This window comes from Sardina pilchardus, chromosome 7, assembly GCF_963854185.1.
Source record: "Sardina pilchardus chromosome 7, fSarPil1.1, whole genome shotgun sequence".
NCBI classification, from domain to species: Eukaryota; Metazoa; Chordata; class Actinopteri; order Clupeiformes; family Clupeidae; genus Sardina; species Sardina pilchardus.
In genome coordinates, this window is record NC_085000.1 from 1,441,537 (window position 1) to 1,468,622 (window position 27,086).

The following is a 27,086-nucleotide window of genomic DNA, read 5'->3' on the forward strand; positions in this document are numbered from 1 at the left end:
TGCCGAACAACATGGTGCATGAAGCACTCGCGATGAAGAGGGATGTTGCACTGCTTGCACCCCATCAGAGTTGACCCTGGACGCACATTGGTGCCGCTGTGCTTCAAAGAACACTCCCTGCAGGTCTTCCGCTTGTCGTTGAGCTGCACCAGATCATGTTCAGCCGAAGCTCCTGCTGGGCTGGTGGGGAGCACACAGGGAGCACTTCTTGCGGTGACTGGGACGATCAGCTCCTGGGTTAAATCTTCAAGCCAGTCCTTATAGCCGCCCCTCCTGTACGTCCACTCGGGTCCTCCAGCAGACCTAGCAGCAACAAAGGCATTGTACCCAGCCACACTGATGAAGTAGAAGAAGAGCCTCCTCCACCATTTTGTAGAACGATGACGGACCTGGTAGTAGCCCACCATCTGATCCAGCAGGTCGACCCCCTTCATGTGCTTCTGATAGTCAGCAAGGCATGCAGGCACCCTAACCTCCGTCTGCCGCTGACCATTAGCTTTCCTCCTCACTGACCCATGTGCAGTTGGGTCGTGGAAGTTGGATAGCACCATCACAGTCTTGGTGTCCTGCCAGACGCAGAAGGTCAGGTCATCCCGCTGTGCCACATTGAAGTGGTGTTTGTTCAGTTCAGCCTTCTTTGTGAGCTGCTTATTTTTAGGGAGGTCCTTCCTCCCAGCATGCACCGTTCCACACGCTTGCACCCCCCTGATCTTAAGATCCTCTAGCAACTGCACACTAGTGTAAAAGTTGTCCATGTAGACACACAAGTTTGACCCAAAATAAGGCTTAGCGAGGTCGGACACTACCCGGTAAGCCAAGCCTGTCTCAGTCTTACCAGCAATGGCCCCGGTGTATACCTGAAAATTGCTGACATAGCCGGTGTTGCTCTCCGCCATTACCCACACCTTAATTCCCCACTTGATTGGCTTCATTGGGAGGTACTGCCGGAAGGCCAGGCGTCCCTTGAATTTGACCATTGACTCGTCTACGCTTACAAAGCCATTGACCTCATAAAGCGCCTTGAACTGAACCAGGAGGAGGTCCATGAACCGCCGGATCTTCCAAAGTCGGTCAGCTTTATCCACGGCAGAGCTCAGGTTATTTTCTAGGTGGAGATATCTGAAAATGCACATGATAAAGAATTTAAGCTTCCATCATTGTATTTATTTACATGTATTGTGTTATTTATAGTATTTATAGTATATTATAGTATTTATATTTATTGTTATTTATTAATTATGCCATAATTGTATTACTATTTATTACACTATTTATTCATCATGCCATAAATGTATTGCTATTTATTATGATATGTATTAATTATGCCAATATTATTATCAGTATCAATCATCACCATTAGTAATTGCACCACTATCATTACTGGCCATTCTGTTTTCTATAGCCGTTTTCAGACAGGTTTTCTGCACATTTTGCATAATTGCAGCGTGATAGAGAGATTCAAAACTGTTCAGTGAGGACACTTTAAATACACGTCATAGGCTACGCCCCTCGATGATCACTGACAGCTAGGTGTTGACATTTTCCGCGACAGTATTCACATAACAGCTGTGGCGGCAACAGGCGAAATTAAACTAGCCTAGTAGCAGAAATACCTAAAAGTTCCGGTAGAGAACACAAGCGATGAGAGCACAAATAAACATAATCGTTACCTCCAAATCATGTCAAAACGGTCCCTTGACATTGCCTTTGGGACGTTGGTTTGGTACAGCCATTTAGTCTGCCTCCAGTAGTCCCGGCGTGATGGCAGCTTCAAAACGCCAAAGGTGAGACACAGCCCGATGAACGTTTTCATTTCCGTTTTGGAGACTGGCGTCCACTTGGAGTTCGTGGGAGTCTGTCGCGCCTGCTCCGCGTAGCGATTGGTTTCGGTCACCAACATGTCCCACAGCTCCTCCGTGAATATCTTCGAAAATACTTCCAGGGGGCTAGCACAGGGATGTGTTGCTTTACGCCAGGTGTGCGAGAGAACCGCTTCATATTCCTTGGCTCGTAACTATCGGTTCGCCAGTCAACCTGGAACCCCCGAAAGTCATCCTCCTCCTCGTCGTCGTCAGTGTCCCACATATTCCACTCCTGTGCCCTATCTAACGGATCATTTTGCACAAACTCATCCTCGTCCACCCTCTCATGGCCAAATCCCTCACACTCTACCTCACAATCTACATCAATATCACTCCCCTCGCTATCAAAATCCTCCATATTCATCATTGCTAATTATCGCTAATTCTCGCTAGTTCTCGCTAGTTAGCTGTTTACCGCTAAAAACATAAACAAAACTGCACGTGTATGTTTGATTGATTGACGTGATTTTCAGCCAACCACAGTACATTTTGGTTGCCAAGTGCCAAGACCCACCTCATGTGTATTTGAACCAATGACAGTGAGTTATATGCCACACTTGTCATGAAAACGATGACGCGAAAGAATGTTGCGCTACGCAGCAACCAGCGGGAGATAGAATGTTGCGCTACGCAGCATACGGCGTGAATGGGTTAACATGTATTTTATCTAATGAAATATCCTTGTCATCATGCACTATATCGAACTTACTTTCTCAAGAATAAAACCGTGAGACTGACGCCTAGTAATTACCCTCACGTATTTCTTAAAGCGACAGGGACTCAATTACACACACCTCCTATGCGCACTCCTCCACACCACAGTAAAGATAGCTAAATCAGTACACAAATGACTAAACATTTGTAGCTACTAGTAATTATGCAAATTGTGTGTGGAGGGTCAAGCAGAATCTTGAATGGCCACTGGTGTGAATGATCACACAATATTCAATATAAGGTGATTAAACACCAAATCAACTAAAATTGTAAAAAAGCATGAAAAGTCATTCTTGACTTAGTATTAGGGATGGCGAAAACTACAAATTTTCTTGACCGACCACCGAGCCCCATTAGCCGGTTGAAACCGGTTAACTGATTCGTTTAAAATATGCTACGCTATTTGAAATAACAGCCACGCAATTTCGCAACTCTGTTGCATCTCTCTGTCCCCCGCTCACACACAGCCCCGGCGCCGTCCTTTCACTCACGTCACTTTTTTTAAAGTCCCCTACAGCGCGAATCATGAGTCCCGCAAACCAAGGAGCTTGCAAGTAAGTGGAGGACAGATAGTTTCGAAATGGTTTGGGTACAAGGTGATCGCGTTGCAAATAAAGGCGTTTGTCTAGCGTTAGAAGCTAATTTGAAAAAGAAATTGCCGCGGCTCACTTAAGAAAATGACAGCTCCGAAGAGACGGCGCTTAGTTAGAGGAAGTGCTAACAATAATAAAGAATGATCATCATCATTACCTTATTTGTTACCATTGATGACCCTTCCTGAAATGTATATGTCATGTATTTCCAAATCTAAGCCCATCTTATGCGGAAAGTTGCCAGATTGCAACACGAACCAATGGATAAACAGGCACCTCCAGATTGCAAAAGACGCGTCAGCCAAGGCAGAGCGCTCAAACCTTGTGCCAAATGCTTTTATTGGTTTATTAAGTAGCCTAGCCTACAAGCAGGCGAGTTATGAAAATTTTAGTGTGAGGTAGCCTATGTTAACTTCACACAAAAAATATCTTGGAATGAGATGGCTAGCTGTAGTAGCACTTAGTCCACTGTCTATAATAGCCTAGAGATCGTTTTTTTTTTCCCTTTTTAACCGACTAGCGAAAACTTTGATCGGTTGACGTGGATACGGTCAACCATCGGTCAAACAGTCACCGGTTAACATCCCTACTTAGTATCGGTATCGAAACAATAATTTTGGTATCGTGACAACACTAGCCTACTTTAAACACATGCTGAAAGTGCTTGAGCCATGTTACAACATCCCGTCAAAGACCAAAGACAAAACTATGTTTATTTGTCTTGTCTTGTCTTTTTTTTCTTTTTCTTTGCTGATCCGAAAAATGATCCGATCTGTGACTCTTGATCCGAGGAACGATCCGAACCGTGACTTTTTCGATCCATTGCACCCCTACTTAGTAGCCATATCTACATTATATCTATACATTTTTGCATTTTCATGCACTGGTAATTCCTTGGAATGCATTTCTAGTTATTCCACTACTTCTTCTAACGCGCAATTCAGCTTGAACCATTTAACGTAGAAACTTTATTCAAACATTGTAACGTAGGTCTTACTTAGGAGACCGGTGGAATGTATTTTTCAACTTTGTAACTTTTATACTTTTTAAACTATTAGTTAAAAACTATTACAATTTCCCCCATAGACTTAACATTGCTCATTATGACGTTACGGCAGCAATTAGAATGTTACCCCAGCTGGTCAGTCACCTGGCAGTCAACTGTCAGTTTCTCTGGCTTTAAGCATACAATGTCTCTGAAGACTACATATCCTGTTAAACTGTTTCCTCTGTCCACAATTGTTTCAAAATAAAAGTCCTCACTGCAATAATACACTATTGAATCATTACATTGCATGTCAATGCAATGTACTGTTATCACTGTTCTTATTATTATTATCGGGATAATTATTCTTCTTCCGACCAATATAACAACAATAAAACCACTGAACCGTTTGACGTCATTCAAACACTCCTACAAAGGTCTTGTAACGGAGATTTGTCCAATGTATTTCTCACATTTGTGAACTTTATACTTGTAGAGATATTAACGATAAAAGATTTTAAAATTCCCATAGCGTTAACGTTGAGACGCGTTGGCGGCAAAGATTAATTGTTACGTCAGTGCTCAGCTGTCAGTAATCAAGTATCTGGTCTAACGTTGAAGTAGGCTATGCCTAATGCCACAGCTGCGCTAAACCTGAATGTTATCGGCTTGTCCTAGGCTAACCGGTTAGCTCTGGGTAACGTTATAGCCTACTGTATTTAGCTAACGACAATCAAACAGATTGCCCGGCTCACGTTTTAATTAAGTCCAACCTGATAACCACGCCAGTTGCACGTTTAAGCATTCTTCTGTCGTTTCTACAGTAGGCTACAAGCTCATTTCTAATAGCTTACATCTGTGAAAACATTAGGCTACAACAAAAGCAATCTGACACTGAAACTAGAGAATGTAATTCCAAGGAAATTACGAGTGCATGAAAATGCAAAAATGTACAGATAAATCATGTAGATATGGTTACTAAGGTGTTGCTAGGGTAGACATGGTGGTTTCATAGTTTTTGAAAGTTGATTGTGCGAAGATAGACAGTTTGAAATTGAATTAGCTAACCTGATTACCAGATTAGCTAACCTGGCTAATGATTTTTAGCAGTTATGTAAAAATGTTAACAATGCTAACCATGCTAACTATGCTAACGAGGTTGATTAGCTAACTTAGTTGATGATTTCTAGCAGTTATGCTTAAAATGCTAACAATGCTAACTATGCTAACAATGCTAACCAGGTTGATTAGCTAACTTAGCTAATGATTTCTAGCAGTTAATGCTAAAAATGCTAACAATGCTAAAAATTGCTAACTATGCTAGCCATGCTAACCATGCTAACTAGCTAACTTGCTAGTGAGGACTTTTATTTTGAAACATTTGTTGCTGGGGTATCCATGATGGCCACTATCAGAAATAAAGAAGTTACTGTAGTATAATCATGTTGGTTGCTATGGAAACTGTCACAAAAGCTTAATTTTAATGGTTGCTATGTTGGTTGCTAGGTACGTGGAGGTTTCATATAGTTGACTGGAGGCATAGTTGATGATTACTGACAGTTGGAATGGTTGAACAGTTAAATAGTTGAGTGGTTTCAATGGTTAAATGATTCAATAGTGTATTATTGCAGTGAGGATTTTATTTTGAAACAGTTGTGGAAAGAGGAAACGGTTAACAGGATATGTAGTCTTCACAGAGAGATTGTATGCTTTAAGCCTGAGAGAGAGAGAGCTGCTGCAGCTGGACTGGCCACCTGGCATAAGATTCTAATTGCCCTATTATGATGTCATAATGTAATGTTAAGTCTATGGGGAAATTTTAATAGTTTTTATTTAATAGTTCAAAAAGTATAAAAGTTACAAAGTTGAAAAATACATAGCTGAAGTCACCTAAGTAAGACCTACGCAGCGCAGTTTGAATGAAGTTTCTAAGTTAAACGGTTGAAGCTGAATTGCACGCACAAAAACGTTAGAAGAAGAATAATCGCCTATAATAATAAGAAGAAGAAACCGGATAACAGTAGAGTGCATTTTCATGCACTCTAATTACAGTCCACCGCTGCCGTGAAACCTGAACGTCTAGGTGGCATTGCAACCATAGGGAAACGTATAGGCTATCTATCACACACAGGCTACACGATGGACCGCATTAGTCCACACTGCCCTCTATTTAGCGGTTCAATGTAATGAGATGCATGATATGACCAGTTGTCCCACAAAAACGGCATAAACTAGCTGTTTAAAATGCTAGTCAACGTCTGCAGTGTAATGCTAGTTGAATCGTTTTGTTTACTCATGGCAACAGTTGATATGGACGGAAAACTTGTGCTTTTAGCCTTTTCCCCACTGAATGGCACAATGACACGACCACTCCGGTTCGCAAGAAAAAAAAAAAAAAAAAACAAGAAGAAAACAAAAAGAAAGAAGAAAAAACAAGTATTTTTTGGTTCGACTTCCGTTCCGAACCGGCTTTTGTTTGGTGGAAACACGACGAATGGAGCATGATTAGCATAGCTAGCATTTTTAACATAACTGTTAGAAATCATTAGCTAAGTTAGCTAATCAACCTGGTTAGCATTGTTAGCATTTTTAGCATAACTGCAAGAAATCATCAACTAAGTTAGCTAATCAACCTGGTTAGCATTGTTAGCATTTTTAACATAACTGCTAGAAATCATTAGTTAAGTTAGCTAATCAACCTGGTTAGCACTGTTAGCATAGTTAAAGAAAATCATTCATGAAAAATGTGGGTGCACCTACATTTTGTGCTGGTGCACCTAAAAAAAAGAATGTGAAAACACCACATCAGTTGCAAAAAGTCTGGAGTCCTGCAGGTCCAACTTTCCCATTGGGCCTACATCACTGACTTTTGTGAATCTGTAGTACTATGAATGAACTAATGAAACTGCTAATCCAAGTTCATCCTGGGTTTAAAATTACTGGTGCAACAGACTTGCATTTAATCTAGGCTTAAATTGGGAAATAAACTGTGATTACCTTGAGTTTAAATTGAAAAACTGTTCCAAACACACATCTCAATCTTTGCTAGTTTTTGTCCTAGAGACATATAAGTGACACCATTAGTAACCTTTAACTAGTTTCCAAATATATATGTTCTAAAAGAGAATGTACCAATGGTACTTACTCCTCTCACCTGCAGCAGGCCCATTCCAAAAGCCCATTCAACTTAATTTGCATTTGAAAGAGACACTCACTAAGTGACCCATTTAGTCTGACTTTTTCCCAATTTGTAGTAAAACTACATAACATTTTTAAATGTTCTTTTTACTTATATGGAGCCAACACCGTTGTTTTGAAAGTTCAAACTTCAAAAGTCTTAGCTCCATATATTTATAGTGTCTTTTTTACCTTTGACCTTTAACCTTTGAAAATCATTTTTTAAATAGTTGTGTTTACACTGAATTATAATAAAAAGTAATTTCATTACACCCACTTTACTCTCATATAGTTATTGTGGAGGACCTCTAGAATATAACCATATGTGCCACTTTTGCATAGATGTTTTTAGTTAGAAGAAACACATAAAAATCTCAAGGTATGGCTGACTGCCTCAAAGTGCCTGTAAAGGCCCCAGACCTCCAAGTGTTAAACCAGTTTAAAAGTTAAACCAGGTTGGTGCAACCCACCCTTAGCTAATGATTTCTAGCAGTTATGTTAAAAATGCTCACAATGCTAACTATGCTAAAAATGCTAACAAGGTTGTTTAGCTAACTTGGATAATGATTTCTAACAGTTATGCAAAAATGCTAACTATGCTAACCATGCTAACTAGCTAACTTGCTAGTTAGTCCGTGAGCCAGAGGGGTTGGTCGTTACCGAAAAAGTGGCAAAGGCTACCATACCTTTTCTGAAAGCCTGGGATCTCAGCTTTTCAATGATGTATGATGGCCATCTGACAAAAGTAGCTGTTTTGAGTTATGATGCATAATGTAAACTAAGGTTGAAGAAATAATGCGTATAAATCAAGCAGAACACTGAAATATTTTATTTTGTTATGTTTGGTATCATTTTAAAGGGGAGACTCTGAGCTTTCATTTAAATCCTTTTGTGAACATTTTGGATAAGTACAGCCAACCCTGGAGCTCTTCAAACCTTTAATCACACACATTTTCCTGCCATTTCCCTGCCATCTTTTGTCTTTTAATCCTGTGGCACCTGGGAGCATCAGAGAAACAAAATTCAAACACTGAAATACTGGCATGACCCTATGGATTCAGAAAATGTATCATTTACCCATATTATCTGATTTGGAGGGGATGATTTTCCGTCTTATATCAGACATGGCGTTTTTTCAAAGACATAAACAGTAGTGTACTATTACCCTTAAGGTTAATTTGTTGATATGTCGAGTTGAAAGTCTGAGGTAAATATATTTGAAATAATAATTATTGATACAGATCATTTTGAAAAAGTTGTTGGACAGAAACTCAAGTACTGCTTCAGGACCAATGGAGACATTGAACCAGTCTATGGAGAGCTGTAAGTCACCATCTTGGTCCAATCTAGACCACCCATGCTCAACTGGGGAAGGAACTTCAGGGTTGTTCTCGAGGCATCTTCTCCAGATAGCACCTTGATAGTTAGCTCTGAGACCGTGCTTCCTGAGAGAATCCGAGCATGGAGTTAACTGCCAGGATTCTACGCCTTTCTTTGCACAAAAAAAGTGCATACTTCATTTCATTGATGTTGGTGATTCTGGAATTGGAGCTGTACATTTGACATGTGAACTCCTTTAAGGCTGCATACAACTCAGGTGTCATTGCCCAGTCTGCCCCAACCTTCTGAAAGGTCTCACAGAAGTTTTCATTCTTCTGAAAAAGTTTTAGGGCTGACACTTTACCATGGCCTGCAAATGCACTTACAGTATCGCAGCCTGTGTATACGTGTATTTTCTTGCCTGAGAACAAGGCATTCATTTTTGTATGTAAATTCAAAGAAAGTGGGGACCTGATATAAATGATATGTGGTGGATACGTATTAAGGACATTTTTAACTATCTAAAAATGCTGAGAATGCTGAATAACAACTTTTTCAAAATGATCTGTATCAATAATTATTATCTAAAATATATTTACCTCAGACTTTCAACTCCACTTATCAACAAATTAGCCAAGGGTAATAGTACACTACTGTTTATGTCTTTGAAAAAACGCCATCTCTGATACAAGACTGTAAATCACCCCCTCCAAATCAGATAATATGGGTAAATTATACATTTCCTGAATCCTTAGGGTCATGCCAGTATTTCAGTGTTTGGATTTTGTTTCTCTGATGCTCCCAGGTGCCACAGGATTAAAAGACAAAAAATGGCAGGGAAATGGTAGGGAAATGTGTGTGATTAAAGGTTTGAAGAGCTCCAGGGTTGGCTGTACTTATCCAAAATGTTCACAAAAGGATTTAAATGAAAGCTCAGAGTCTCCCCTTTAAAATGATACCAAACATAACAAAATAAAATATTCCAGTGTTCTGCTTGATTTATACACATTATTTCTTAAACCTTAGTTTACATTATGTGTCATAACTCAAAACAGCTACTCTTGTCAGATGGCCATCATACATCATTGAAAAGCTGAGATCCCAAGCTTTCAGAAAAGGTATGGTAGCCTTTGCCACCTTTTCGGTAACGGTTTCCATAATTTGAGGCCCTGGCTCACGGACTAAGTGATGACTTTTATTTTAAAACATTTGTTGCTAGGGTATCCATGGTATTCACTATCAGGAATAAAGAAATCACTCTAGTATAATCATGTTGGTTGCTATGGAAACTGTCATAAATGCTTAATTTGAATGGTTGCTATGTTGGTTGCTAGGTATGTGGAGGTTTCATATAGTTGACTGGAGGCATAGTTGATGATAACTGACAGTTGGAATGGTTGAACATTTAAATAGATGAGTAGTTTCAATGGTTAAATGATTTAATAGTGTATTATTGCAGTGAGTACTTTTATTTTGAAACAGTTGTGGGCAGAGGAAACAGTGGAACAGGATATGTAGTCTCAAGAGAGCCAGATTGTATGCTTAAAGCCTGACACAGGGAGATGCTGCGGGTGACCTGAACACCTGGCAGGAATACGGGGAGAAATACAGGGAGAAATACGGATTTCAATGAAACCCAATGAATAGGCCTTCCTGCTTTCAATGATGTAAAATGATGATTGAAATTGAAATCCGTATTTCTCCCATCTCAAGGCAAACTGAGGGAATGATGCACGACCATTCAAAAACATGACTGGTTTTCTAAAGATACAAAGCTTAATGCTAATCGGTGAAGCGTCCCTTTAACGACCCAATTGTGATGTCATAAAGGCCAATGTTAAGTCTATGGGAAATTTTTTAATAATTTTTAATTTATAGTTTAAAAAGTATAAAAGTTACAAAGTTTAAAAATACATAGCAGCTATCTCCATTAGAAGACCTACGTTGCAAAGTTTGAACAAAGTTTCTATGTTAAACGGTTCCAGCTGAATCGCGTGCAGAAAAAGTGGTAAGTGGAATAATAATAGATAAGATCATTTTCATGCATTGTAATAATTGGAATAACAGTATAGTGCATTTTCATGCACTAAAATAATTTGAGTAAGCATGACTACATTTTCATCAACAAAGAAAAGAGCACTGTTAATTTAGTGAGGACTATCCAATCTTAATACAGCATACATTGTAGTAAAACAAAAACATGATTGAGTACATTTGACATTAACATTCTCAAGAGCAAATTGTAAAATGGAAAACACTGATTTTCTTTGAAGTACATGCCATGTGTCATCTTTACTGAAAGAGGACAGGGAGCCAGTGTTTATATCATACAGGGAAGCACCAAAATCACTTCTCAAAAGCCATTTATATCACAAGGCTCCCATTCTCTGGCTGTATCCATTTCTAAATGGGATGTTATGATTATGTCCAATAAATAAATAAATAGACCAATACACAATGTTCTCAGGCCTCCTGCCGAGGTTGCCAGACGTAATTTAACTTTTGGCCTAATTTGGGCGCTGTGCCCCGGCTGAGGATAATTAGTGAGAGCAAAACGGAGGCTACGCACTGCTGACGAGCTGTCCCACTGTAGGCGCCTCTCCGCTGGCCAAGGGCACCGCAGATGCCAGGCTGGGAGGCACTGGCTTCACCACGGAGGGCTGGGGATCGATGACCAGGGGGGCGATGGCAATGGGGGACTGTGCCATAGTTACCACAGGACCCTGGAAGAGTCAACAAATAGCATTAAACACGCTCAGTTTTTAAAAAAAAATAAGTTTTGAAGTTCAATTATATACAATTGCTGTTTGAGGTACTAATGAATGCCGCTACACATTTCCACAAATGGCAATAAAAGTGAGAACAATTTAATTGTACTTCAGATCACACTATCTTTAAGCAGAGAACTACATCCACAGCTATGGGTATGGGTATGAGTTTTGGTATGGGTATAGATATAGGTGTAGATATGGCTGTAGGTATGGGTATAGGCATGGGTGTGGGTATTGGTATAGGCATGGGCGTGGGGATGGCTGTAGGTATGGGCATGGTGGTATGGGTATGGGCATAGTATGGATATAGGCATGGGTGTAAGTATGGGGGTGGTGTGGTTATAGGTGTGTGTATAGGCATGGATGTGTGGGGGTATAGGCATGGGTGGGCATGGGTATAGGTGTGTGTATAGGCATGGATGTGGGGGTATAGGTATGGGTGGGCATGGGTATGGGTATAGGCATGAATGTGGGGGTATGGTGTGGGTACAGGCATGGGTGGAGAGTCACGTGGTACACCCGCCCAGGGGTGCGTTTCTAGAAGAGCTAACAACGGCGTTGCTAAACCACCGTGGTGCGACGCAACTTGTGATAAAACAACGACAGTGTTACACCTGTTTCCAGAAAGCATCGTACCTGTGTCGCAATTCGCTACCTTGTTTTCAACAACGTTGTTGAGGACGCAGCAGCACATTTCATTGGTGGAAAAAGTGTCAACGTATAATACCCCACCCACTAGAAAGTCTCTGTCACTGGCTACCTATCATTTGTCTTTTATACATCCTCTCTTCCTTCCTCGATCCTCGTCCTCACTGAATGATAGGACGGCAACAATGGGATAGAGGACCGAGGATTGAGGAGGGATGTTGAGAGGCACCCACTATGTGTCGACGTGTCCAAGTTAAACCCAAAGCGATTAATGCTGGCATTATCATTGCTATCAGGAAAAAACGTAAACCTATGCAAGCACATGAAACGGTTTGCTTAAGCTGTCCAATATATGTACTTATTTGTGTGAAATATCTGAAAAATATCTGTACAAAATATATATGGCCTAGACTAATTACGAATCATCACAGTAATGAATCGGTGTCTAGTGGTTCAGCTGTTGCGCGTCAGTACAAAACGTGCGCGGCCTAAGTTCGCATCTTACCTCTCCATGTCACTTTTGAGTAAGAGCAGGCATACCACACACAACAATTAGTCCGTGAGCCAGGGCCTCAAATTATGGAAACCGTTACCGAAAAGGTGGCAAAGGCTACCATACCTTTTCTGAAAGCCTGGGATCTCAGCTTTTCAATGATGTATGATGGCCATCTGACAAGAGTAGCTGTTTTGAGTTATGACACATAATGTAAACTAAGGTTTAAGAAATAATGTGTATAAATCAAGCAGAACACTGGAATATTTTATTTTGTTATGTTTGGTATCATTTTAAAGGGGAGACTCTGAGCTTTCATTTAAATCCTTTTGTGAACATTTTGGATAAGTACAGCCAACCCTGGAGCTCTTCAAACCTTTAATCACACACATTTCCCTACCATTTCCCTGCCATTTTTTGTCTTTTAATCCTGTGGCACCTGGGAGCATCAGAGAAACAAAATCCAAACACTGAAATACTGGCATGACCCTAAGGATTCAGGAAATGTATAATTTACCCATATTATCTGATTTGGAGGGGGTGATTTACAGTCTTGTATCAGAGATGGCGTTTTTTCAAAGACATAAACAGTAGTGTACTATTACCCTTGGCTAATTTGTTGATAAGTGGAGTTGAAAGTCTGAGGTAAATATATTTTAGATAATAATTATTGATACAGATCATTTTGAAAAAGTTGTTATTCAGCATTCTCAGCATTTTTAGATAGTTAAAAATGTCCTTAATACGTATCCACCACATATCATTTATATCAGGTCCCCACTTTCTTTGAATTTACATACAAAAATGAATGCCTTGTTCTCAGGCAAGAAAATACACGTATACACAGGCTGCGATACTGTAAGTGCATTTGCAGGCCATGGTAAAGTGTCAGTCCTAAAACTTTTTCAGAAGAATGAAAACTTCTGTGAGACCTTTCAGAAGGTTGGGGCAGACTGGGCAATGACACCTGAGTTGTATGCAGCCTTAAAGGAGTTCACATGTCAAATGTACAGCTCCAATTCCAGAATCACCAACATCAATGAAATGAAGTATGCACTTTTTTTGTGCAAAGAAAGGCGTAGAATCCTGGCAGTTAACTCCATGCTCGGATTCTCTCAGGAAGCACGGTCTCAGAGCTAACTATCAAGGTGCTATCTGGAGAAGATGCCTCGAGAACAACCCTGAAGTTCCTTCCCCAGTTGAGCATGGGTGGTCTAGATTGGACCAAGATGGTGACTTACAGCTCTCCATAGACTGGTTCAATGTCTCCATTGGTCCTGAAGCAGTACTTGAGTTTCTGTCCTGCTCATGCAAGAGGGACTGTGTCACTCCTCATGTCAGTGTGTTGCACTGTATAACAACTTTTTCAAAATGATCTGTATCAATAATTATTATTTCAAATATATTTACCTCAGACTTTCAACTCGACATATCAACAAATTAACCTTAAGGGTAATAGTACACTACTGTTTATGTCTTTGAAAAAACGCCATGTCTGATATAAGACGGAAAATCATCCCCTCCAAATCAGATAATATGGGTAAATGATACATTTTCTGAATCCATAGGGTCATGCCAGTATTTCAGTGTTTGAATTTTGTTTCTCTGATGCTCCCAGGTGCCACAGGATTAAAAGACAAAAGATGGCAGGGAAATGGCAGGAAAATGTGTGTGATTAAAGGTTTGAAGAGCTCCAGGGTTGGCTGTACTTATCCAAAATGTTCACAAAAGGATTTAAATGAAAGCTCAGAGTCTCCCCTTTAAAATGATACCAAACATAACAAAATAAAATATTTCAGTGTTCTGCTTGATTTATACGCATTATTTCTTCAACCTTAGTTTACATTATGCATCATAACTCAAAACAGCTACTTTTGTCAGATGGCCATCATACATCATTGAAAAGCTGAGATCCCAGGCTTTCAGAAAAGGTATGGTAGCCTTTGCCACTTTTTCGGTAACGACCAACCCCTCTGGCTCACGGACTAAATAGGTTAGACCCTAAATATATTTTATCGCTTTACATCGAGTGGCCACGAACATGACATCAGTTTAATAGTTCCACGACATTACTTATTAGGGTTATTTCCACGTTTCACTAGTCAGAAACAAAAGCATGTGTGATGCATACAGGAGTCGAACCTACGATGTTGAGAGGGTCAGCCCCCTGCTTTAACCATTAGACTAATGAACGGAGTGACTGATTGGAGGGTTTCTAAATACCATAACAGTAGCCTACCAAAACGCAAACCAACACGCAAATTAACGCTAAAGGCCCGTCCCAATACTACCACTTCACCCTCGCACTTCACCTTAACACTTAATTTGCGCGTTCCCGTGAAGCGGTAGGGTGTCCCAATTGTTTTAGAACGAAGTTGAAGTGTTGTTCGACCCTTCAAACAATCCCTTCACACGGAGTGCGGTCAGAAGCAGACTACGGTTGAAGGGAAAGATTACATTTCCCAGGATGCCTTGCGAACACCTTGGTAACCGACTCAAAAAGTTTGAACAAAGATCGTGTACTTTATAAACCGTCTCTTGTTTGAAGCAAGATGGCTGCGGGGAAAGACGTTTACAAATGTAAGTATATCTTCGCAAATAACGGTTTAAAAAATGTGAAACACGTCAAGATATCTAGCTGTGCACTATGTAGAAATGATATTCCTTACAGTTTAGTAGAATATGATTGTTTGAAAAAATCGCTATTTCACCTTGTGAAATGAACATCTGTCTAGATGCAGCAGCTGCATGCAGTAGTGTTAACGTTAGGTTGTTAAAAAAAAAAAAAAAAAAAAAAAAAACGCTATCTATTTATTATGACATGTGAGTAGATATGTTTGCCAAAACCTCAAAACCTGATGTGTGTTCAAATTCAGAAAACATAGGAACACTATTTGCCTTGAGTTTTTGGCAAAACGTAACCTACGGTGGTGGAGCTGGATATAGCTAAATATAACGTGGACAAAATGTTACCGTTAGCCTAGAATGTAACTGATCAAATGTAACGGTTTAGAGATAGTAGTTGGTTGCAAACTAACAACAGACGGTGTCTAATGTTACAATGTTAGGGATTGTGAGCAGACCAGGGCACTTATAAAGTTCAGGACAGAAAACGAGGAGCAGTTCACTAAAAAGAAATATGCATCCAAGCAGCTATATGAGTGAGTGACCTGTTGTTGTTTTCCAATGAATCATGAATATCTCTGCTAATTCCTGTAACCAGAGCCTAATCTAGGCCTACATCATTGTTTGTTGTCTGAGACAGGACACTGATCAAGCAGCTGGACCTGGAGGGAAAGGTCAATGTACAGCAGGTTGGAAAGAAATGGGAAAATTAAAAAAAGAAATATAAGGTAATTATTTGGTGAGATATGTGTACTGCATGTTATCGCCACAGCCTTTACAAATGAATGCGTAATTTATATATCAGCGTTTCACCTGTGTGTGTGTGTGTGTGTGTGTGTGTGTGTGTGTGTGTGTGTGTGTGTGTGTGTGTGTGTGTGTGTGTGTGTGTGTGTGTGTGTGTGTGTGTGTGTGTGTGTGTGTGTGTGTGTGTGTGTGTGTGTGTGCGCATGCACGTTTGCTATTGCAGGATCTGAAAACCCCAAGGACAGGCTCAGGGACCGAAAATGGGGAAAGAACTGCTGCCAACTGGCCGTTCTACCACGACATGCATGAGGTCCTTGGTGCCAGGCCATGCATAGAGCCCCCTGTATTAGTGGCATCTTTTAATGAAGGTGATGATGCCACAACATTACTGGTAAGTAAGAGAATTACACTAAAATTGATCACTTACATTTAACTGGTGCAAAACTTCAATGGCAACAACATATCTAAGGCCTGAAGTACATGTCATGTCTGTATATCTCCAAAACATTCAGTCCGAATGGACTTTCAGGCCCTGGTTAACTGCTGTGGCATGCTTGCAGTGTGCACATGATGTTACTGTGTATGGTACTGAACAAATCTGGTTATTAATTTTCTATGTACAGCCCATCGTTGAACCAAGAGAGGATTCTGCCTCCACTTCTGGTCTTCCAACCACCCCCACTGCTCCTGATCCCATCCTGATTCCCGCAACACCATCTCCCAGGAAGAAACGCATGAAGAGGAGCAATCCTATCCTGGAATTCCTTCAACAGGAATCCGCCAAGGAGCAGAAGAGGCACGATGAGACTGAGGCCAAGACAGAACGTTTCCTCAGTCTGTTTGAGAGGCTTGTAAATAAAATGCCAGAGCAGTAATGTCTTTGTTCTATCATTACTTACTTATATGTTATTGCAGATGTGTAAAACCTGTGTAATAGCAGACTAGTGCTGGGCGGTATGGCCAAAAATTTATATCAAAATTCTGACGGTTTCATGGTATATGACGGTATTTTTTTTCCATGCATAATCAGGTGTTCACAACATTTTCTCTGGGTTGACTGAGGAATTACTGCAGTAGACTGACTTAGGATGGCCTATTTTACTGCCATGATGAGTGCATATTGTAGAATAATTCCACTATAGCAGGTTTGCATGGCCCCATGATGCTGTTTACAAAGAGGCACTCATGATTCTAATGGCAAATTGTAGTCAAAATACAGAACTTTTACTATGCAAATTGCACAAACCTACAGAAAAAGTAGTGCAAATACGTTTGCTTCAAGTTCAAGCCCAGGTATACATTACAGTTTTCAAGTAAACTAGAAAGGAAATATAAAACAAGTGTGACTTAGTGAAGAGACTGCTCTGCTAATATGCCTACTCTGTCAAATAGGCCCATCAGAATCATGCCGTATTGTTACACTTTACACATAACGCTAGCAGTAGGCTACTAGTGGGGTACGAATTGTAATTCCGTAGGATTTTTTTGCTAAAATTGATTTTTTCGTTTTATTTGCTTTATTTGGGGTCCTACTGTTGAAAAATGACGGGGTGCAAATTTTCTGACCCCGTTTTGCCCCTCCTCTGGACACTCACTCACACGCTTTCTCACCTTGGCCAGAATACTGACTGCACACATACATCTACTAATAATGATCACATTTTCACAATCTTGGTGTCATTTTAGGGGCTATTGAGGATGCTGAGTCCATTTATGACAGTTTCATTGTGATCAGAAGTTGTTATGACTCATTTTGTCATAACATTGCAGTAATAAAGGCAAATCCAATGGGGCAAAGTCGCCAAACAGTAAGTGAGCTCATATCTTGGGAACGCTTTGATGTATGTTAATGAAACTAGGTCACATGACAACTGACCCCCTCCCAAGGGTACACAACAAATTTGGTGTAATTCGGCCACTGGGGGCGCTATAATTAGCGAACCTGTGTTCAGAGGTTACAGTATATCATGATGATGTTGGGTTATCAAAAGAAATCCAATGGCTAGTCATACTCTTCATACTCATATTGATGATCATTGCAAATTTTCCCCACTCATTATAAACAATTGCCCATTTTGGATTTTCCTGAAAGAGAAACTAAATCATCAGCAGTCACAACTTTGTTTGGCCCCCTCATTGCTGCTTGCCAATTTTTGTCAAAGATAACTATTTCAACACAAGATATATGTATTTTAATTAGCCCTTTTCACGTGATGTCAGATGAAGCGTTGCTGGGTATCCTCCGGCATGTCCAGCCGCCAAATACTACAGAAGAAGAAGAAGAAGAAGTATTCATGGGTTTCATCAGGTCCCTTTCCACAGGTGTATACAATCAAGCACCTTGATTATCAATGCAGACTGCATGGTGCTTGATTGTATACACCTGTGGAAAGGGACCTGATGAAACCCATGAACTTCTTCTTCTTCTGTAGTATTTGGCGGCTGGACATGCCGGAGGATACCCAGCAACCCTTCGTCTGACATCACTGTGAAAAGGGCTAATTCTGTCTAATGACACAAAGCTGAGAATCACATTGCTAAGATACAGACAGAAGATACAAGAAGACAAAATTATCAAATGATGCCATTTGCAATGGATGGCTGCGAAAAATCGGTATGTAAAAAATTATGAAAATCAATATCGGATGAAATGAGAAAATTTTCTTTTTTTTTGTAAACAACTTAAGTATGACAAGCAGTATGACACAAAATACCCCAGAAATGTTTCACTATCAGTAAACTGAAGGGTGTGCGCAGCGTTATATGAAAGTCTCGATTTCAATTTGAAATTTGGAGCAAGAGAATCTAAACCGAGAGATGAGAGAGGAAAAATCACATGTAAAATTCTAGCTCTCTAAATAAGGTTGTTCTTCAAATCCAAAGGATAGGAGAAACCCTATGAGCCCTAGGCTGTTTTAAGGGCATTTCCACTACCTTTAGTTAGAAGCGTTTATCCTGGTCATTGTAAGTGCCATTCACACATGCTACATATTGGGGGTTTTTTCAGCACAGTCTAGGCTACCCAGATCTGCCACACTGTCATGTATTAATAATTGCATTGATTTGATTTGGATACTTTTATTTATCATACTATACAAATTCTTACATTTTGACATGTATCTCACCACAGAAAGCTGACAGCTCGACATGACTTTCATCGTTGTGTAGGCCTGACTGCCCTGAAAATGGCAATACAAGAATGGTGGAGGGATACTTTGGAGCTGAGCAATTTACAGAAATATGTGGTGTGTGCCTTACAGAAATAAATGGCAATTTTGATTTAGTGATGAGAAATTACTTTTTGACACTTTTTGTGCTCCATATTTGTGACACGAGCTGATCTAACCTGACTTGTTTGCGTGGCACACATGACGTGCACACATGATAATTCTCTATAATAACTTTTTACTGCGTCGCAATGAACAAAGTAAAGGCAAAAAAGTGTTTATTTGTCCAAACAATTTGGATGCAATATGAGTCTTGAATTGGATACCATACAGGAGTTTGCTAGGATCTCAAAACTGGATTATGAACGTGCCTTGCCATAGAGAAACACATGATAATGTTGGATTATGAACATACTAGCTATTATGCCACAAAAAAACACACACAAAAACATGGGGTAAGTGGAGCTAAATGAAGTTATTATTTTGCTGTCACTTCGTCTCTTTCATGACCTAGAAGGATGTATGGTATCTGTGGATAGCTCTGAGTCTCTTTCATCTGACATGTGTGTCATAGCTTTCTGATCTTGGATTCAAGAGTAAATCAAACGAGAGTAATGGTAGCCTAAGCTATATGACATTATTATTTGTTTTGTCACTTTGTCTATTTTTATAACACAGAAGGATCGATGTATTTGGTATCAATGGAAAACTCTGTTTCTCCTCTTTCATCTGATGCGTGCATGTCTGTGCGATCTCGGGTTCGTGAGTAATTCAAGCGAGAGAAATGGATGTGCGGGTGAACGCAGAGAGCAGTATAGACTGTAAATATGATATACTTTGATTTAATTTCATGACAAGTGTTTAGTCTCGTTGAAATCCAGTTCTGCTCTTTCGTGCATTAAAGGCTTCATTTCGCTGCAACTAATGATTGCGGAGCAATGTAGAAGAGAAGAATGGGTGTGTTTTTTGACGCACTTGGTCAATAGGACTCATAGGGTTAAAAGGGATCCATTGCAAATGGCATCATTTGATAATTTTGTCTTCTTGTATAATCTGTCTGTATCTTATCAATGTGATTCTCAGCTTTGTGTCATTAGACAGAATTAAAATACATATATCTTGTGTTGAAATAGTTATCTTTGACAAAAATTGGTAAGCAGCAATGAGGGGGCCAAACAAAGTTGTGACTGCTGATGATTTAGTTTCTCTTTCAGGAAAATCCAAAATGGGCAATTGTTTATTATGAGTGGGGAACATTTGCAATGATCATCAATATGAGTATGAAGAGTATGACTAGCCATTGGAACTTTTTTGATAACCAACGTCATCATGATATACTGTAACCCCTAAACACAGGTTCGCTAATTATAGCGCCCCCATTGGCCGAATTACACAAAATTTGTTTTGTACCCTAGGGCGGGGGTCAGTTGTCATGTGACCAAGTTTCGTTAACATACATCAAAGCGTTCCCAAGATATGAGCTCACTTACTGATTGGCGACTTTGCCCCATTGGATTTGCCTTTATTACTGCAATGTTATGACAAAATGAGTCATAACAACTTCTGATCACAATGAAACTGTCATAAATGGACTCAGCATCCTCAATAGCCCCTAAAATGACACCAAGATTGTGAAAATGTGATCATTATTAGTAGATGTATGTGTGCAGTCAGTATTCTGGCCAAGGTGAGAAAGCGCCCCCCAGAGGAGGGGCAAAACGGGGTCAGAAAATTTGCACCCCGTCATTTTTCAACAGTAGGACCCCAAATAAAGCAAATAAAACAAAAAAATCAATTTTAGCAAAAAAATCCTACGGGACCATTATTCCATGACAATTCGTACCCCACTATACCGTTAACAGAATTTACGTGGATGTCTTGTTAGCCTTTCAAGCTTCGGTTCGCTAAGCAAAACTTGTTCAAAACAAAAAAGTTTGTTTCAGTGCACTGATGGCAGTCACTAACTAACCAGTAGCCTATTGTTCAGTTCATGTCTGTAACATGCTTTACTTGCTACTTGGATAATTTCAGCGAATGTTATTAAGGTAAGACGGATGATAAGATCATTAAGGTGTCGAAAACGTTTTCTGTTTGTCACATATCTTCTCCGCTGGTTGGTTAAACGGAGAAGGATTATTAAAGCTAACATAACACCTGGAGAGGGCATTTTTCATGAATGAAATTTACTACCACTACTTTCCTTGATGCATGTGACATAGGTGTACTCGTTGGTAATAATGACGCAATGACTCATCAAGTGCTGTCCCATTTCACAGGTAAAGATTCCAATCCCTTAACACTTCTCACTCCGTTGTGAAAGGGCACTCCCCAGTGAAGGGCACTTCAATGAAGTGGTAGGTTGAAGGGAAGACTATTGGGACAGGGCCTAAGTAACACAAGTAGCAAGAATGAGCCCAACAGGGGAGTCAGTCTTTTAATTTATATTAGCCTACAGCATAGCGCAATCTTTGAGTCACGAGAAAGACAACAAATTAGTGAATTTTGTTTGGGCGCTTATGATTTTTGGTTAGGCGCTCCTAACACTGACGACATCACCATCCGGAACTCCCAAGGTACGCCACTAGTGCGCCTGCCCAGGGGCAGTCGTTCAAACGACCAAACTTTGTGTCCTTGTTTGCGATTGAGAGTTTGAACTACGTTTTCTAGAAACACCAAATCCAGGAACGACGGAGCGAACTCCCAAGCTTGCGACGCAAGTTAGCATACAACGCTTTCTAGAAACGCACCCCTGGATGGCTGCTTAAAGAGGAACAATGCAGGATTGGCGATTTCATCTCTGGTTTCGGTTTCGTTTTCGCTCGTTTCATGCTTGCATATTTCTCTGCAGAGCTTCCCCGACAGCTTTAGCGTGTATATTTATACATATATAGGCTATATATAAATATATAAATTGCAAGCGTGGTTCTTCTTGTTCCTTATGCGTCTCTGACTTCCAGATGTAAACAGCAGACGATCGTTCATCAGAAAGTTGCAAGGTTGTAATAGCGGATAGGGACACTAGGGGCGGGAGGAAATGTGACTGTTTTCGATAAAACTGGTCAGTCAAGCAAAACAACGATTTCTATGCGATTTTATGACTATGAAAAAGTTGCATAGGGTCTCTTTAAATCTTAGCGGAGCTCGTTGTTCCTCCAAACCCTCATAAAAAATAAGTTAACGTTGATAAATTTGTTTTATTTTGGTCCAGTCCGTGCTACTACATTGGGATGAGTCAGAAAAGTCGGTAACACTTTACTTGACAGGTTCGTTCATAACACATTCATAACAGCTGTCATGAACAGCACATGACTGTTTCATGAAACATTACTCAACATTCATACCAACACTTCATGAATGTGGAAGACAAAACGTCAAAAACTTGTCAAAATAAAAGTCCAACAATCGCAAAGCAGCATTGCTGTCTTTTTTGTTTTAACCAACCTGATCATGTCACATGTCATCTTAGCAGGCGCGTGCCGTCCATATGGGCAGGTGGGGCAGCGACCTCCCAGATGCATCCTCCACAAAAACTAGTTCCTCAGTAAATCACTGCTCCAAGTCTATTTTTAGTAATATTATTGTCACATTAACTATCTCTAGTTTCTAACCGGAGGGTTGCCGGTTCGATCCCCGACCAGTCCACCACGGCTGAAGTGCCCTTGAGCAAGGCACCTAACCCCTCACTGCTCCCCGAGCGCCGCTGGTTGGGCAGGCAGCTCACTGCTCTGGGTTAGTGTGTGATTCACCTCACTGTGTGTGTGCTGTGTGTGTTCACTAATTCGGTTAAATTGGGTTAAATGCAGAGAAATTAATTTCCCTCACGGGATCAAAAAAGTATATATTCTATTCTATTCTATAGGCTTTCCAAATAATCTTGGTCTGTTGACATTAACTTTTGGATAATGGTGGCGATTCTAGTTGAGTTTAACGTAGTCATATTATTGGGGCGGGACACCTCGACAACCGCATTCCTCCGTATGTTTATAGCATAACCCTGGCGGCTTCAATAAGGATTGTAACCCGCGCTAAAAGACGCCTGTATGGGCGTAAATTAGTCTGCCCTATAGAGCTCGACAGTCCCACCCCTCCTCCGAGAGAGCTGCTTGTCCGGATGTAATCTCCCATTGACGTCTGGAAAAATCCGTGTGTAAAGAGTTTCAGACCATGCCTTAGGCTAAACAGCTACGACGTGACTCATACTTATACAACACATCATTTCGAGCAAAAAAACTATCAGAAAAAAAAGGCAAAGGTACAAGACTGTGTACATATCTTAAATTCCGAGTTAGAGAACTCAAATCCTGTGATGCTTTGCAAACGTACACACATTTCCAACATTTGCAGCCTAATGGTAGTTTAACATGGTTCCATATTGATCTGAGAAAAGAAGATGATTACTTCCTACCGTTTCCATTGAGTAAATTCAACATTCAAGATGAGAAAACATCCTGAACACCCACAACCCTGCAGCCATTTTAAGTTTTGAAGTTCCAGCGAGACGATAGCTGGACGATAGGCGCGGGAAAAGTTGAGACAGTTTGTTTGGGATTGTCATGGCAACGGCGATCTCTACCAATCAAAGGCTCTGCTTTCACCAGTTTTACACGTTACACCTTGTCCTAACCGAACACGATGCGAGCAAACATTAGCGATAAAATCCATTCAATTCCATTGTTTTCAATTGGAGTGTCCAGACTGAAGTGACGCGAGAAGCGCGACGTTTTTAAGAGAACTTTTGTCGGACGCCCCGTTTCTATTTTCTTTTTGTCGCTCGCATTGCTCTACTATTCTGAATGAGAAATATGGAATCCTGTGACGCAACACAATGGCATATTTAACGGATTCAGTGTAGACAGACAATATTGACAGTCGCTCACTTGGATCCGGTTAGGACACGGTGTTAGGGTGTTGGGTAGTGTCAGAGCCCGTCTACGGAGAGCCTTGCCACTCGCTATTTAGTCCTATTGTAACGTCTTTTGGTTGCAGTTCCACCAGAATTCCACTGGGGGTGATCGCCTGAGTGCAGAATGAATGGGAGTCTATGGAGCTAGGTGGCTAAATTTGTCTCTTTCACCCAATTGTCGTTGAGAAATCTCGGAATTGATTGTAGTTTTTGAAGTTTATGAAAGCCATATTTGGTGGGATGACTTGAGACCCCATCCAAAGCACCCTCAATAAATTTGGTGTTATTCGGTCTGTCGATGGCTCTATAATTAGCAAAAACGTGTGTGTTGGCGAATGTATACTATTAAGCAGAATAGCTCATCTTAAATTGCTTAAGTAATTCCAAAAGGACATTCCAGAGTGATTTAAGATACAATGTTGATATTTTTAAAAAAATAAATAAAAGTATGCCAATTCTTGCAAAAGTAGAGACACGTGTTCCATCATGTAGTAGTTTCAGTGACACGATTAAACCCAGTGTAGTTATACCGTGGCATTGTACCATTGTCTACGTCAGAGCTGATTGACCGAGATTGTCCGCAACGGGGCACTGCACATGAGCGATTTGGGTTGTCGGCAGCAATGTCTCATCCCGAGACTGTGTAGATCTTAACGACGCCATGGCCTCGAGCGGCAAGTACGGACTTCTTCGTTGTTGAACAACAGTAATGTCCAGATACTATATAAAGTCGCAATCACACGAGTTGTCACTGTGACGGTGTTTCATTTTTGACAATTTGTAATAGTTTCTCTTCGTAATGAATTACTATTTAGGAGATTGTAATGATTACAGGATATCGTTTGATATATTTGTGATGTTTTGAGACGAATTCGATTTTATTTCTTGTTATTTACCATAATTGACCGGAGCACTCTGGGTAAATCACTCAAGACCGCTCCTGCACGTATGCACCAGTCATTATGTTCGTGCACTTTCTGAGCGAGAGAGACATTGTGCTATCTTTGGCGTGCGTGTGATGATAATTGACCATAAAGTGAGTTTGACACCTCATTCCTACATGTTTATTGTTTAGTCAATAATATTGTCACGGTCTGAGCCGACCAAGATTTCGTTTATGTTATTGCACTCAGTATTTACCAGTCATTTGTTATGTTAGAGCGCCATCTACTGGCCTTATCAGAATCTACTTTGGAGTGTTAGTAGGCTAGTAAATACTTCCTGCTTAGCGTTAAAACGAGAGAAGTCACTGAGATGATCCACACTGCTGTCTCCGGACAATTTATGTTTTTCACCTGCTATAGTTATTTCTTACCCATACGAAGGCAATGCCTGTAAGTATACATTGTTCTAGTGAAATATGTGTTTAGACATAAGTACAGAAAATAAGATATGTTTAAGAGAAAGATTTCTTTGTTTTTTGATATAGCGGCAATTCGCTATATGCGTGGCTAGACAAGACAAATGAAAATAGTTTTTTTTTGTATTGACAGTTTTACAGCATAAATGAAGGAAAGGAGAAAAAAGTGAAGATTTCCTGCATTCTTTGTTCGTCCTAGCCTAGTGATTGTAAACTTGCTGGATAGCTGAGCTAGCTCAGAACTTAGTGAGGCCAGCCTACAATATTTACTGTTCAGCATATGTTGTAACGTGCCTGAAACATGTTGTTTAACGTCTTTAGAAGATGTAACGAAGATTAGGCCTATTGTTTACTTTCGCTTTGCATTTTTATATGTAGGCTACTGCTTTTGTATTCGTTGTGTATCCTTTGAATGTGCACAAGTTTACATCTGTAAGGTATTAGCGTGTAGAATTCATTATAGTTTGAGTGATTATGTTGAAGAGGCCGGGACTTTTGTGTGTTCGCTGTGATTTAGCATTTGTCGCGATATTTCATGTGGTAAACTCGCATGCCTTCCTGTTAAGTTTCTTATTTTTGTTAGTAGGCCTACCTGCAGAGACGTGCAAGTTCGTTGTGCACTAAAACAGAGATAATTAATTTACCTTTTGACAATTCCTGCAGTTATCCTGAGTAATCCAGTCTTTGACATTCAGAGTTGCGAGTCATTGATGAAAAGTAAGTTTGTATGATGTTTACATCGAGTTAATTCACACTGGTATGCAAGAGGTTTGCTAATATAGTTAAACTTGCTCTTGACATAATTTCCATGAAGTAATATAGTGTAAGTGTTCTTTGAAATTATAATACTTCATGTGTTTCGCTTAGGAATCTACCGTTTAGCGTTATACTGTTGTAAGGATGTTGCATTTCCAAATAGAGGAAGTTTTTAACGCTATTACACCGTACCATTTTACGCCGCTAGATGGCGTAATTGACCACATAATAACTGTAGTCACGAACAAAAAGGTTCCCTTTCTATCTTGAAGGGGTTAGCGTTGCTGTATACATGTGTCCTGGCTTACAATTCAGTTTAATGAGCTTAGTGTTGATGCATTTCTGTATGCTGCAGACATATTATTTGTAAGACTAGAACCTAAATTGTATTTGTCTTTTTCATATTTCAGACTATCTATATATATAAATAGCCATACCCATATTTCTCTGTATGGAAATCCTGAATGTCTCTGCTGGAACAATACAAAGTTAAACCCCATCTCTTCTCCATCCTATATTCTAACCGATATACCATCCAGTATATTGCCACTACCCTACCCGAATCAGTGCAAACCTATAACTTCCCCAATAATAATAGTAATTATAATTAGGTACAAATAATAGTTTCCGCTTTAGGGAGAAATCCCAGAATTCCACTACACCTAAGGAAAGTGGGAGCTACGTTTTTCGACTCGGTAGGCAAGCTTATGTGTGGAGACTTAAACTGTGAAGTTTGGCCCACTTATAGAAGTTAACAATTCTAGGTCCAATTAATTACATCCAACACAAAGTGTTATAGAAAGTATTACTGTGTGTTTCATTTAACTATTGTTCATGGTAAACATTTAATTAATTTAGGCTATGGGTGGTATAGGTGAATTATTACCACACAGTTACTATTTAGAACTACGTAATCCTTAATTGAGATTTCATTGAAAGTGATAGGTTGAACTTTTAAAAAGGGGTTT

The 27,086-nt window shown here is 40.0% G+C and overlaps 1 protein-coding gene and 1 long non-coding RNA gene across 5 annotated transcripts in view; one reads left to right on the plus strand and one right to left on the minus strand.

Annotated features, from left to right (window-relative positions):
• pou6f1 (POU class 6 homeobox 1) overlaps window positions 1-27,086 on the minus strand; it is a 95,704-nt gene that overhangs the window by 12,517 nt on the left and 56,101 nt on the right. For all 3 annotated transcript variants that reach the window (XM_062540268.1, XM_062540267.1, XM_062540269.1), the window contains one exon: window positions 11,221-11,374. In XM_062540268.1, the coding sequence (XP_062396252.1) occupies window positions 11,221-11,374 (154 nt within the window). The remainder of the gene's footprint in view (window positions 1-11,220; window positions 11,375-27,086) is intronic.
• Window positions 15,104-16,793, plus strand: LOC134088158 (uncharacterized). 2 transcript variants are annotated; one of them, XR_009939903.1, is made up of 5 exons: window positions 15,104-15,143; window positions 15,632-15,724; window positions 15,829-15,916; window positions 16,156-16,323; window positions 16,556-16,793. It is a non-coding gene; the product is annotated as an uncharacterized LOC134088158 (long non-coding RNA). The 2 variants fall into 2 exon arrangements; XR_009939902.1 differs by lacking the exon at window positions 15,632-15,724.